Source organism: Lynx canadensis, chromosome D3 (genome assembly GCF_007474595.2).
Source record: "Lynx canadensis isolate LIC74 chromosome D3, mLynCan4.pri.v2, whole genome shotgun sequence".
NCBI lineage: Eukaryota > Metazoa > Chordata > Mammalia > Carnivora > Felidae > Lynx > Lynx canadensis.
In genome coordinates, this window is record NC_044314.2 from 86,931,963 (window position 1) to 86,946,641 (window position 14,679).

At 44.1% G+C, this 14,679-nt stretch overlaps 1 protein-coding gene across 1 annotated transcript; it reads right to left on the bottom strand.

Moving 5' to 3' along the window:
- Positions 1 to 1,488: 1,488 nt before the first annotated feature.
- On the bottom strand, positions 1,489 to 4,127 carry LOC115498607 (hydroxycarboxylic acid receptor 2). Its single transcript, XM_030292172.2, has one exon. The coding sequence runs from the start codon at positions 3,994 to 3,996 to the stop codon at positions 2,905 to 2,907; it is 1,092 nt and encodes a 363-aa protein (XP_030148032.1). The 5' UTR covers positions 3,997 to 4,127; the 3' UTR covers positions 1,489 to 2,904.
- Positions 4,128 to 14,679: the final 10,552 nt, after the last annotated feature.

The window sequence follows — 14,679 nt, forward strand, 5'->3', positions numbered from 1 at the left end:
AATACAAACAGCCTAGCCTCAGCCGTCAAAGAATTTCATCAAAAGTTCAGTTCTAGGGATGGCTTGGTGGCTCAGTAGGTTAAGCGTCTGACTTTTTTTTTTTTTAATGTTTATTTCTTTTTTGAGAGAGAGAAAGAGAGGGAGCACATGTGTGAGCAGGGGAGGGGCAGAGAGAGAAGGGGACAGAGGATGCAAAGTGGGCTCTGCACTGACAGCAGAGATCCTGACACAGGGCTCGAACTCATGAACCTTGAGATCATGACCTGAGCCAAAACCAAGAGTTGGACACTTAAACAGCTGAGCCACCCAGGCGCCCCACATTTTTGTTGTTTTAAACTCCCAGATTGGTACTTTGCTATGGTGGCCCCAGGACACAAGTACATTCACACACACCAACTGAGTCTCACCTCGGGGCCTTTGTGGTTACCGTCACCGCTGGCTAGAATGTCCTTCCCCCAGAGTTTTGCACATTTTGCCGATTTCTGCTCTGCCTTGTCATTTATGGCTCAGGTCAAGGTCGCTTCTTCATAGAGACCTTCCTGGTCATCCCAGACCCCTCCCTTTTAAGCCCGTCACCCTGCTTTGCTGTCTTCATAATACTCCCAACTGTCCCCAATTCCTTTTCCAGTCACTGTTTTACTTTTCTGTTGTCTCCCCACCCCGAAGGTGAGTCCTGTAAGAACAAGGTCTTGGGTACCTTGTCCCTTGTACTATTTCCACCAACCACCCAGCACAGCATTGGGCACATAGTTGGTGCTGATACCTGAGAGCTGATGGAGGGGTGCCTGGCTGGCTCAGGCAGTAAAGCAGGCAGCTCTTAATCTCAGGGTCGTGAGTTCAAGCCCCACACTGGGTGTGGAGCTTATTTAAAAAAAAAAAAAAAAAAAAAAAAAAAAAAAAGCTGATGGAACTCATGAACAAATGAAACGAATGTGAATTAATTCTAAACAGGTCAGAGTTTCACAGCCGGGCTCCCTGCTGACTCATGCGTTTGAGGCCGGGGGAACTACTCCTTCCCTCTGAGCTCATGTCTGCCAACACTTCTTCTTTATAAGAAGGTGATTTCTGCTTTAACTTTCTACTTCTAGGAATGGACTGGAGAACTGGGCAAGCAAAGTGCTCTCAAAACACTTCACCATGAGAACGTCTATGTCTATTCATTTACTGCCATTCAACTATGGCTAGGAGTCTGAGTATCTACCTTTCTTATCTGTTTCTGAGTCAGGATGTCAAAGCAAGCCTCGTCTTGCTAAAGAATCAAGGAGTGACAAGCTGGGAATGAAAGTGTAACAGAAACTTGGACGGACCACAGGCTCAAACCAGTACGTCTCCTTTCCATCCAGAACTGGGAACTACAATAATTCCATAGGAAATTCTTTCTTCCCCCTCCTGTGCAAGCACCCCAGTCTGTCCCCATTCCTTTTTTTTTCTCCCCAACACATCATTTTGTTTAACCACCATGCTTTATTATTTATTTATTTTAAAGTTTATTTATTTATCTTGAGAGAGAGAGAGAGTGCGTGAGAGCAGGGGAGGGGCAGAGACAGAGGGAGAGACAGAAAATCCCAAGCACGCTCTGAGTCAGCACAGAGCCCACTCGGGGCTCTATCTCGAGCTGTGAAATGGTGACCGGGAGCAGAAACCAAGTCAGACGCTTAACCAGCTGAGCCACCCAGGAGTCCCCGATTCCTTTTTTTAACACACAAATAGTAACATCAATATTCACCAAACTCTAAGTAAAATGTGCAGTGCTCTTGCAACCCTGTCTGTGCCTCCCTTCCCAATTAAATGGTTGTTTATTTATTCCCAGCCCTTTCTCGTCCTTGTCCCAATGCAGGTGTAATTTTCACTTAACTGTCTCTTGGTGCAGTTCAGCGTCCACATCCTTTTCTTCCTTTACAGTATTCAGTATTTTTCTACTAGGACACAGTTGACAGCCCATAAAAGTCTCTGCTTAAGTAAGAGGTCCGTTTCTGTGAACCATCATCCGGACACATGCAACACCAGACAGTGTGTCTCACATCCAAGTTTATTGACAGGGTAGATTTCCCATAAGGATAGAAACACGAGCAAAGGAACCAGGAGGCACCTTCTCCCTCGGATTGCTGCACAGCATCTCCCTTTTAATGACAAAAGCAAACAGAGGTGGGAAGCGGCTATCTTCTCCAAAGTCTAACTGCTCAGCCTTCAAATTAGTGTCAACAAGAAAGGAATAGATTAGCCGAAGGTCGCAGCACACACGCCTTCCCTTTTTCTTAGTAAGACTGTTTTGCTCCGTCCCACCCTGGCTAATCCCTCTCTTCCCACTACTGGAAACTCAGATATTAACCAAAGCTGTGAGTCTCTTTGCCTAGTGCTTTTCTGCTAAAGCTTGGCTGAGAGATGAATCCATGGAATGTAAGTGACCTACTGGCTCAGTTAATGACGCCTGGCCTCCCTTCCGGGGCAATAACTTCCCTCCAGTCACTTAGCTCTGCTTGTCTCAGCTGGAGTCCACCAACAGGCTGGATACCCACTCCCTCCCCAGGAGCGGAGAACCGTCAACATCTCAGGCAAGGGAGGGAAAGAGGTCAGTGAATCACAGGTGCTGATGGGCGTCTCTGTTGCTCCAACTCTACTCAGCAGAAGGTGAGGACAGTTTTGCCGTCTTCGGTCCTGTGAGTGTCAGAGATTGAGCAGAAGTTTCAGAGGCTTTACTCTCTGTTCCCCCCAAGATTCCTCTGCTGACGTTCTTCAACCAGGCAGCCCACTCTGCCACACCACTTCTCTAAGTCTGATTCTCTGAATCTGGAAGTTCCAGGAAACCAGAGGCCGGGTCTAACGATGGTACTCCGTGCACCCAGCCAAACCGTTTCTCCAGAGACCTTGGTTCTTGGTAACAATGTCTCTTCTTGGCTCGATTATTTAGCGAGAAGCTGGGGCTGGATAAGATGGGTTCCACGGCTCACTGGGGTTGGCCATTAAAGTGTCTGGAACACTCCTGGTTGTACTCAGATCCCCCGTGAGCTCCATGCTTGTGCTCTGGTTGTTATCTGGCCCTTGTGGTGTCTTCTTCCGCAGGCAGCGGTTGATCAGGGTGGAGAAGAAGTTGGGAAAAGATGGGCTGGAGAAGTAGTACACCAAAGGGTCCAGCATGCTGTTCATGTAGGTGAAGCTGAGGGTGATGAAAAACGCCAGGTCAACCGAGCGATAGACGTCACAGTTCTTCGTACCCGTGGTGTGCAAGAGCCAGAAAATGCGTATGCGCACAGCCACGCTGGGCAGGAAGCAGATGATGAAGACGATGGCCACCACCATGATGAAGTTTATGGCCCTCTTGATCTTGGCGTGTCTGTCCATTTGCCGCTGGCGCAGGCTGCAGATGATTCTGGCCGAGCAGAACAGGATGATGCCCAGGGGCAGGATGAACTCCAGGAGGAACATGGCATCGTGCCACCTGAAGGTGTGGCAGATGCTAAAGCTGCTGCACAGATTCGCATCTCGATTCCTGATCAACATCTTTTTGTGCAGGAGGTGACCCGTCAGGCCGATGGTGACACCCCACAAGAGGCAGGAGATGATGGCCGCCGTCCGATTGGAGATCTTGTTCAGTGCGTGGTGGGGATGGACCACCCGGAAATACCTGTCCACGGCCACCACGGTGAGGAAGATGATGCTGCCCTGGCGGTTCGTGGCCAGCATAAAGAGCATCAGCCTGCAAGGGATGTCCCCAAACTTCCAGTCCCACTTCCTCACGTAGTTGTCCGTCAAGAATGGCAGGCAGATGATCAGGAGAAAGTCGGCCACGGCCAAGTTGAACAGGAAAATCCGGCTGGATTTCCAGGACTTGAGGTGGAAGCAGAAAATCCACAGGGCAAGGCCATTGCCCAGGAGGCCGAACACAAACTCCAGCCCCAGCACTGGTGGCAGCACATTGGCAATGAAGTCATCCCGGAACACACAGCAGTTCTTCTTGTCTATTTCCAGAAAATGATTCTGCTGCTGGTGCAGGTTCATGAGTGGAGCGAGTCAGTCCGAGGGAGCGCCTCACCTAGCGAATGCCCAAGGAAAGAGGTGTGTGTCTGAGTGGCGAATGTGAGGTTCAGCTCCCGCCTTTATGTCATGTCGGGTGTTGAAATAGATGACTGAATGGTTACCAGGAAGCTACGAAATCGTTTAAAAAAAAAAAAAAAAAAAAAAAAGCGAGCAAGGCTCTTATGCAATCTGCTGTTTGCATAAACAAGTAATAAAAATCCCCTGGGCAGACAGGAACCCACAGCTTCCTAAATGTAAGGATAAGTTTAGGCAAGCCAACTGCCATTTGTGAATTACTGAAACGTGGAAGGCATCCCTTTGGAAGGCTGTGTGCCTACATACTGAGTACTTAACATTAGAGAATTAACTCACTGGCAGCTTGTTGGCTTACATAATGAACAAAACAACAATGGCAATAATAATTTCCTGTGCTAAGCAGCATGGTTTTCCAGAAACATTAAGAATGAGTATGGGGGCGCCTGGGTGGCGCAGTCGGTTAAGCGTCCGACTTCAGCCAGGTCACGATCTCGCGGTCCGTGAGTTCAAGCCCCGCGTCGGGCTCTGGGCTGATGGCTCAGAGCCTGGAGCCTGCTTCCGATTCTGTGTCTCCCTCTCTCTCTGCCCCTCGCCCGTTCATGCTCTGTCTCTCTCTGTCCCAAAAATAAATAAACGTTGAAAAAAAAATTAAAAAAAAAAAATTAAAAAAAAAGAATGAGTATGGGGGCGCCTGGGTGGCTCAGTCGGTTGGGTGTCCAACTCTTGATTTTGGTTCAGGTGATGATCTCATGACTCGTGGGTTCAAGCCCCACATCAGGCTCTGTGCTCAGAGCCTGCTTGGGATGCTCTCTCTGCCCCTCCCCTGCTCCCCTGCTCTGTGTGTGTCTCTCTGTCTCTCAAATAAATAAAGTAAAAAAGAAGAGAAAAGAAAAGAAAGAAAAGAAAAGAAAAGAAAAAAGAAAAGAAAGAAAAGAAAAAGGAAAGGAAAGAGAAGAAAAGAAAGGAAAGGAAAGGAAAGGAAAGGAAAGGAAAGGAAAGGAAAGAAAAAGAAAAGAAAAAAGAAAACAGTAGCATGCATATAATTTCTTTCGAAATACCAAGAAGACAGTAATTATCTATTTTACAAAGACAGATGTGTTGCTTTTCATGTTTCCCTGCCACCTTCTCTGCAGAAACACGGATTGCTTTTCCACACCAGAACTTTGCAATTAATCTCTAGTTGGGAAGTGAAGGGGGGGGGGGGAGGGGAAAGATACTTGAGAACAGCATACAATTTCATAAGATGTTTGAAAACTTGAACCTAGTTTGGATTGCCAGTGATATGTTACAATAAAGCTGGGGTTTTTGTTTGTGTTGGATTTTGATAGGCTTCTGTGCTCGAATAAGTGATTTATTTTTAAGTACATGATTTTTAAAAAATCAGTAAGCTATCTTTTAGAGTTTAGATTCACAGCAAAATTGAGCAGAAGGTACAGAGAGTTCCTGTGTCTCTCTGTCCCTACACACTCACAGCCTCCCCCTACTAAGTGCATGATATTTGAAAAGCCTCCATTTTGGAAAATTAAATGTACAGCAATGGGACCTACGAGGACTTTGAACCCTGCCTCATAGCGGGTCACTATTTCACACATCATTTCTTTGCTTTTTAGTCTAATTGAGTGAAGCCCCACAGAACATTTCTACCCTTTTTAAAAAAAATTTCTACCCTTTAATATTTTAGTTATGATTCTTGCTGTGCAAGAGGTTCCAAACTGTGCTCCTTCTACTTTGAGTTAAAAATAGGAAATACACGGGGCGCCTGGGTGTCTCAGTCAGTTGAGTGTCCGACTTCAGCTCAAGTCATGATCTCGAGGTTCATGGGTTTGAACCTCGTGTCGGGCTCTGTGCTGACAGCTCAGAGCCTGGAGCCTGCTTCAGATTCTGCGTCTCCTTCTCTCTCTGCCCCTCCCCTGCTCATGATCTTTCTTTCTTTCTCTCTCTCAAAAATGAATAATCATTAAAAAATAGGAAATTCGCTTCTTTAGATGCATACCTAGTTTCAATAAAAGGGATCTGTGGACTCTTCACGGTAAATTGGAGTCAGGATTCTCTAATATTAGATTCCCATAGGAACCAGAGGACTTGATGATGATGATAATGATGAAGATGATGTTGGCTACACTAATAACGAACTATCCAGTCCGTGAGTTCGAGCCCCGCGTCAGGCTCTGGGCTGATGGCTCAGAGCCTGGAGCCTGTTTCCGATTCTTTGTCTCCCTCTCTCTCTGCCCTCCCCCGTTCATGCTCTGTCTCTCTCTGTCCCAAAAATAAATAAACGTTGAAAAAAAAAATAAAAAAAAAAAATAACGAACTATCCAAAAGAGAAGTTAAGAAAACAATCCTATTTACAATCATACTCAAAAAGAATAAAATACCCTAGGATAAATTTAACCAAGAAGGTGAAATACCTATACACCAAAAAACTAAGACGTTGATGAAAGACATTGACAAAGACTCAAATAAATGGAAAGATATGTTGCATGTTCATGGATTGCAAGAATTAATATTGTTAAAATGTCTATAACCCCCCAAGGAGATCTACCGATTTAATGCCATCCCTATCAAAATGCCAATAGCATTTTTTGCAAAAATAGAACAGATAATTCCAAAATGTGTATCGAACCACAAAAGGCCCCAAATAGCCAAAACGATGTTTTTAAAAAGTTTTTATTTATTTATTTTGAGAGAGACAAAGACAGTGCAAGTTCGGGGAGGGGCAGAGACAAAGAGAATCCCAAGTGGACTCTGCACTGCCAGCACGGACAGAGCCTGATGCGAGGCTCAAACCCACGAAACCATGAGATCGTGGCCTAAGGTGAAACCAAGAGTCGGATGCTTAACTGACTGAGCCATCCAGGCTCCTCAGCAATCTTTCTTTTTTTAAGTTTGTTTATTTATTTTGAGAGAGAGAGAGTGAGGAAGGGCACAGAGGGAGAAAGAGAGAATCCCAAGCAGGTTCCACGCTGTCAGCACTGAGCCCAGTTCAGGGCTTGAACCCACAAACTGAAATAATGACCTGAGCTGAGATCAAAAGTCAGATGCTTGACTGACTAAGCCACCCAGGAGGCCCAAAACAATCTTGAGAAAAAGAACAAAGCTAGAGTGTTTTCACTCCTGATTTCAAACTATATAACAAAGCTAGAGTAATCAAAACTGTATGGTATTGGCATAAAAACAGACACATAAATCAGTGGAATAGAATAGAGAGCCCAGAAATAAACCCATGAAAATACGGTCAGTTTATTTATGACAAAGGAGCCAAGAATATATAATGGGGAAAGGACAACCTCTTCAATAAATGGTGCTGGGAAGACTGGACAGCCACATCAAAAGAATGAAACACACAAAAATTAACTTAAAATGGATTAAAGACTTGAATGTATGACCTGAAACCATAAAACTCCTGGGCACCTGGGTGCCTCAGTCAGTTGAGTGTTTGACCCTTGATTTTGGCTCAGATCATGATCTCACAGTTGTGGGATTGAGCCCCGAGTCCAGTTCTGCACTGAGCATGAAGCCTACCTGAGATTCTCTCTCTCTCTCTGTCTCTCTCTCTCTCTGCCCCTCCCCACTTACTCTCTAAATGAATAAATGATGAATGAATGAATGAATAAATAGATGATAGAGGCTCTGAATAGACATTTCCTAAAGAAGAACAACGAATGACAAACGGGTACATGAAAAGATGTTCAACATTATAATTAGCAGGGAAATGTAAATCCATACCACGATGAGATATCACCTCACACCTGTTAGAATGGCTATTATCAAGAGAAGAAGGCAAGAAATGCAGAGAAAAGGGACCCCTTGTGCACTGTTGGTGGGATGTAGGTTGGTGCAGCCACCATGGAAAACAGTATGGAAGTTTCGCAAAAATTAGAAAAAGAAATACTATACAATCCAGCACTTCCACTTCTGGGTATTTATCCAAAGAAAACGAAAACACTAACTTGAAAAGATATCTGCATGCCCATATTCATTGTGGCGTTATTCACAATAGCCAACATATGGAAAAAAAAACCTGAGTGTTCATAGACGGATGAATGGATAAAAAAAAGCATGTGTGTAAAAATGGAATATTATTCACCCATAAAAGAGAAGGAAATCTTGCCGTTTGAGGCAACATAGATGGACTTGACAGTATTATGCTAAGGGAAATAAGAGGGAAAAAGGCAAATACTGTATGATCTCTCTTGATGAGGAGTCATAAAAAAAAAAGCTCATAGATACAGAGAACAGATTGGTGGTTGCCGGAGGCGGGGCAAAATGGGTGAAGGGAACCAAAAAGTACAACCTCCTGTTATAAAATAAATAAGTCCTGGGATTATAATGTACATTATGGCAACTGTAGCTGATAATACTGTATTGCATAGTTGAGAGTTGCTTAGAGAGTAAATCTTTTTTTTTTTAATTAAAAAAATTTTAATGTTTATTTATTCTTGAGAGAGAAAGAGACAGAATGAGAGCAGGGGAGGGCAGAGAGATAGAGATAGAGGGAGACAGAATCCGAAGCAGGCTCCAGGCTCCAAGCTGTCAGCACAGAGCCCGACATGGAGTTTGAACTCACAAACCATGATATGACCTGAGCTGAAGTTGAACGTTTAACTGATTGAGCCACCCAAGCACTCCGGTAAATCTTAAAAAAAAAAATAAATAAATTTTTTTTACGTTTATTTACTTTGAGAGAGAGAGAGAGAAAGAGCAAGTAAGAGTGAGTGGGGAGGGGCAGAGAGAGAGGAGGAGGGGCAGAGAGAGAAGAGAGAGAAAATTCCAAGCAAGCTCCGTGCTGACACAGCACAGAGCCCGACGCAGGGCTCAAACTTGTGAAGTATGAGATCATGACCTGAGCCAAAGTCAAGAGTTGGGCGCTTAACCAACTGAGCCACTCAGCCACCCCTAGATAGTAAATCTTAAAAGTCCTCATCACAAGAAAAAAATTCCATAACTACGTATGATGACAGGTTACTGGATTCCTCGTGGTGATCATTTTGCAATATACACAAATATTGAATGATTATGTTGCATGCCTGAAGCCAATATAGGGTTTTATGTTATTTATTCCTCAATTTAAAAAAGCAAGAACAAAAAAGGAAAGGTGATGATGTTGGTATCTATATTACAGACAGCTTCCAATATATACCGGATCCCACGTGCAATGCTTCAAATACATGATGGTGTTTTCCCGTGACTGCAGTCCACAGAGTAGGGACCATTGCTGATCCTGATTTCCAAATGAGGACAGTGAAACTCACAGAGGTTGGAAATGTTTAAGGCTACCCCAGCTAATAAGAGCAGAGCTTTGGGTTTGAATCTGGCACTGGCTTCAAAGCCTGTGTCCCCAACCATGAAACTACACTGCCTCTTATTATATTATTGCCTCGTTTGTAAGGCTGCATTGGATTGAGGTCATATTACGTGGGTGTGTTAAGGCTCCAGTGAAATGGCTGGTATTTACTTCCTGTCCTTGCCGCCTATGAGTCTCCTGCTTCCTTCTGGGATGAACGTAGATTTGTCGGTGATATTCATAAAGAACCTTGATTAACTTTCTTCACTAAAAGCCAGAAACACCAACTATTAACAACAGTTATCTATTTCTGGGAGCTGAAATTTACTAGGTACCTTCTCTTCCTAAGTTTTACAATTTTACAATATTTGTGGTTTTGGGGACGACTGGGTGGTTCAGTCAGTTGAGCTTCTGGTTCTTGGTTTTGGCTCAGGGCATTGATCTCACTGTCGTGGGATCCGGCCCCATGGCAGGCTTTATGCTGACAGTGTGCAGCCTGCTTGGAATTCTCTCTCTCTCTCTCTCTCTCTCTCTCTGCCCCTCCTCCCTCTTTCTCTCTCAACAATAAACATTAAAAAAATAATAGTTATGTTTAAAAAAACCAACAGTCATGGATAAAATTATGAGAGAGCAATAAATATTGTTAAGTTTGAAAGAAGAGGAAAGCTGGAGGCCTGGATGCTTGGTCTGGCGTTATCATCAACTACCATGAACCCTCTTACCCTCTGAGTTTCTTCATATATAAATTGAGGGATCGGACAATCTTCCAGCTCATTCTCTGATGGTAACACAAAGTTCACAACGACTCAGACTGAACATAAATTCCGGCCTCCCTGGATTCGGGTGGAATTTCCGGTCCTTCTGCTGTGCCATGGGCATGTGTCGTCGTGTTTGTGTTCTTTTATGTATTTATGTTTTTTCTTACTAGCACATGAGTTGTACAGAAACTTGCTATAATGAATCACTTCACCAGCTAAGGCAGTGATTCCACTGAGTTTTGTGGAAACTCCACTTAAAATCTATGCTTTCAGAATTGAATCTTTATTCCTACTTTGTCTTATCACAGCTTGGATGAGTGCCGTTGAACTGGACTGAACTTTTTTTTTTTTAAGTGAAAATGATAATAGCGAGGGGCATCTTGATCTTGGGCTTGTAAATTCAAGCCCCATGTTGGGTGTTAGAGATCGCTTAAAAATAAAATCTTTAAAAAAATTGCTATCGTTTATCAACGGCCTCCCTCTGTGCCAGGCATAGTGCTAAAGAGATTCGTGATCTCACTTAATCCTCATGAAACCCTGTGAATGATGTGTTGTGATTGTCACCATCAGCTCCATATTACAGATTAGGAAACCAAGGCTTAGATTAAGTACCCCACTGTTTGTCTTCAGATTTAGCTGGCATTTCTGTTTTAGTTATCTACTGCTGTGTAGCAAACGACCACAAAATTCAGGGGCTTAAAGCAACCACTGTTGTATTATCTCTCCGGGTCCTGAGTTGACTGGACTCAGCTGGCTAGTTCTTGCGTGCGGGGCAGCTAGGCTCAAGCAGAGCCCTGGGACCCCTGGCCTTCCCTCCCTCTCCATCGAGTCTTGTATCTCCCTACATGGCATCTCCACATGGCCTCTTCGCGTGTTCTTTTCCACGGGGTAGGCTGGACTTCTTACGACGCTACTCAAGGCTTCCAAAGAGCAGACGTGCAGACCTTTCTATTGCCTGGCTCGGAATCTCAGAACATCACCAACCCCACATTTTGGGGTTAAAGCGTGTCACAGGGCCGGTCTATATTCCACTGGGAGGGGTCACATGCGGGTGGGACTACAGGAGCATAGCTCATCGGGGACATTGTGGGAGATTTCCCCCCCTCAGATGGTTAAATAGCGCTGAGCTGGGACACTTGGCTGTGGGGAACGAGAGACGCCTGGACCACTAAGGAAGATGAAGGCGAAATTTGAGAAGTAGCAAAGAGATAGAGAGGAAGCTGGCCATACTGGCTGACAGAGACATATAAAAGAAAAAAGAAGAATATTGCAGGGTTTTCAAACATGGTGTTCAATTTCATGTAAAAAAAAAAAAAAACCTAAAGGGCAAATCAGAAATAATCAAATAATCTTGAAAAAGAAGACAAAAGTTGAACTCACACTTCCCAATTCAAATACTTTACAGTCATCAAGACAATGAGTGCTTCTGGGGTAAGAAAAGACATGTAGATCAGTGGGGCATGACTGAGGTCCAGAGATAAGCTTTTGCAATTATGTCAGCTGATTTTCAACAGGGTTCTACGATAATCAGCGGGGAAATGAATAGTCTTTTCAAGAGGTTCTGCTGGGACAACTGAAGAGCCACATGCAAAAAGAATGAAGTCGGATCCCTTCTTTGCCCGGGACGCAAAAATTAACTCAAAATGGATGACAGACCGAAATGTAAGACAAAAACTCTTAGAAGAAACCTAAGAGTGAGTCTTCATGATCTTGTCTTAGGCAAAGCCTTCCTCAGTGCAACACCAAACATACCAGCACCACCAACAACATTGATGATTAGACTTCATGGCTTTAAAATTTTTTTTTTTTAACATTTATTTACTTTTTGAGACAGAGAGACAGAGCATGAACGGGGAGGGTCAGAGAGAGGGAGACACAGAATCTGAAACGGGCTCCAGGCCCTGAGCTGTCAGCACAGAGCCCGATGCGGGGCTTGAACTCACAGACCGCGAGATCATGACCTGAGCCAAAGTCGGCACTTAACCGACTGAGCCACCCAGGCGCCCCTAGACTTCATGGCTTTAAAAGAGTAAGCCTTGGGGCACCTGGGTGGCTCAGTTGGGTTGCCTGAGAGACTTGGGGCTCAGGTCACTATCTCACGGTTCATGAGCCCCACATCCGGCTCTTCTGAGCAGAGCCTGCTTCAGAGCCTCTGTCCCCCCACCTCTGCCCCTGCCACACTCACACACTCTCTCTCTCTAAAAACAAATAAATAAACTTAAAAAAAACAACAACAAACAACAAAGAATGACTGGCATGCTCAACATTTGAAAAAAAATAATAAATAAAAGAGTAAGCCTTGGGATACCTGGGTGGGTTAATCACTGCAGCTTGTGAGTCTTGATCTCTAGGTTGTGAGTTCAAGCTCCACACTGGGTATAGAGATTACTTAAAAATAATAACAGATAAAAATGAAAATAGTAAAAGAATCGCTTGGTGGCTCAGTCGGTTGAACATCTGACTTCGGCTCAGGTCATGATCCCAGGGCTCATGGTTCGAGCCCTGCCCCCGTTGGGCTCTGTGCTGACAGCTGGGAGCCTGGAGCCTGTTTCAGATTCTGGGTCTCTCCCCTCTCTCTCTGCCCCCCCTCACTAGTGCTCTGTCTGTCTCTCAAAAATAAATAAACATTTAAAAAACATTTTTTTTTTAATAATAAAAGATCTTTAAAAAAAAAAAAAAGGCTTGGGGTACCCGGGTGGCTCAGTTGGTTAAGCGTTCGGCTTCGACTCAGGTCATGATCTCATGGTTCATGGGTCCCAGCCCCGTGTTGGGCTCTGTGCTGACAGCTCAGAGCCTGGAGCCTGCTTCACATTCTGTGTCTCCCTCCCCTCCCCTGCTTGCACTCTGTCTCTCTCTCTCAAAATAAACAAACATTAAAAACATTTAAAATAAATAAATAAATTTTTAAAAGGCTTACTCTCACATCTTTTTCTTAAGATATTTTAATTTTTATTTGTAAGTAACCTCTGCATCCAACATGGGGCTGGAACTCACAACCCTGAGAAGAAGAGTCACATGCTAGGCGCCCTGTTTGTGTTCCTTAGGAAACAAAAGGCTCTTTTTTTTTTTTTAACAAGCAAAGATAAAAATGTTTTATAAACAAACAAAGGCCTGTTGGCAAGAAGTGGAGGAAGGCTTTGTCGGTGGGAATGCAATCTGGTTCAACTTTTGTGTTGGGCAATCTGGTGGTATCTATCAAGATTATAATGAAAACTCATATAAAAGAGCTAATGCCAGATAATAGCCAAGAGCTAACGGACAGAGTGTTTGCTCTTCTGTCAGGCACTATTCTGCATGCATTATGCATCAAACTCAGTATTCAAAACAACCCTACAGGGCAGGTACAACTCTTATCCCTATCTAATGGGCAAGGAAAGTAAAGCATTGAGACGTGAAGTAACTTGTTCCGAGGCACACAGCTAGTAAGTGAAGGAGATAAGATCTGAACCCAGGTCGTCCAGCTCTAGGGTCTATGCTGTGAGCCCACGATGTGCATTGTCTCACCCAGTATGCCTGTCCTTTGATCCAATACTTCCCCTGTCTCAGAATCTTCTTCCGAAACACTCTAGCACATGTGCCCAAAGATACATCATTCAGAATATTTACCATAGCATGGTGGCAATAGGGGAAAATTGGAAAGCACTTAAATGTCCATTAAAGGCCATTGGTTAAATAATCCTTATGTGGTTTGTTTATACAATGAAATGGAGTGAAAAGTGAGATTGATCTCTGTTCTGATGTAGGAAGCTATTCATGACAAAAATAACTTGCAGATCTATTGGTGTATCAGGCTTCAGCAAAAACAAACAAGATTTGTTATTTGTGGGCAAGTGTGTTTTTACCCCAAATATTAGTCATCACCTCTAGGAAACGAATTAGGGGGGAACAACAGAAGGAAGACTTTTATTTCTCACTTGATATATTTGTTTTGAATTTTGAACAAAAACATATGTACTTTCAATAATTACAGAGATTTTAATTCTTTTTTTTTTTTTTTTTAAAGAAAAGACTCTGAGAGGCTATTCAAGAATATTCCATCAGGAAAAGTTGTGAATGGGGGCTCCTGGGTGACTCCATTGGTTTAAGCGTCCGACTCTTGGTTTCCACTCAGGTCATGATCTCTCGGTTCGTGTTAATGAATTTGGACTCACATGTGGGGCTTTTTTGCTGTCATTGTGGAGTCTGCTTGGGATTCTCTCTCTCTCTCTCTCCCTCTCTCTCTCTGCCCTTCCCCGGCTCGTGCTCTCCCGTTCTCTCTCTCTCTCTCTCTCTTAGATGAATAAATAAACTTAAAGAAAAAAAAAAAGAAGAAGAGTTATGAACAGACCTCTTCTCTCTCTCTCCGCAGTGGATCTCATGGCTTGATCTCTCCCAAGGGCTGCAGTCCCGCCCCCCAACCCCCAGGACCTTTCATTCCGGTCCTGTGGACCTTTCCGAAGCTCCCTAACAAGCTGCTTCCCTCACCATGCCCCTCTCGCTGGGATACCTTTCCCACTGAGTCACCTGCCTGCCTCCTTTGCATCCTTCAGGGCTAAGTTCAGAGTTATTTTCTCTGAGACGCCCTCCTCCAACCCCCACGGCCAGGAT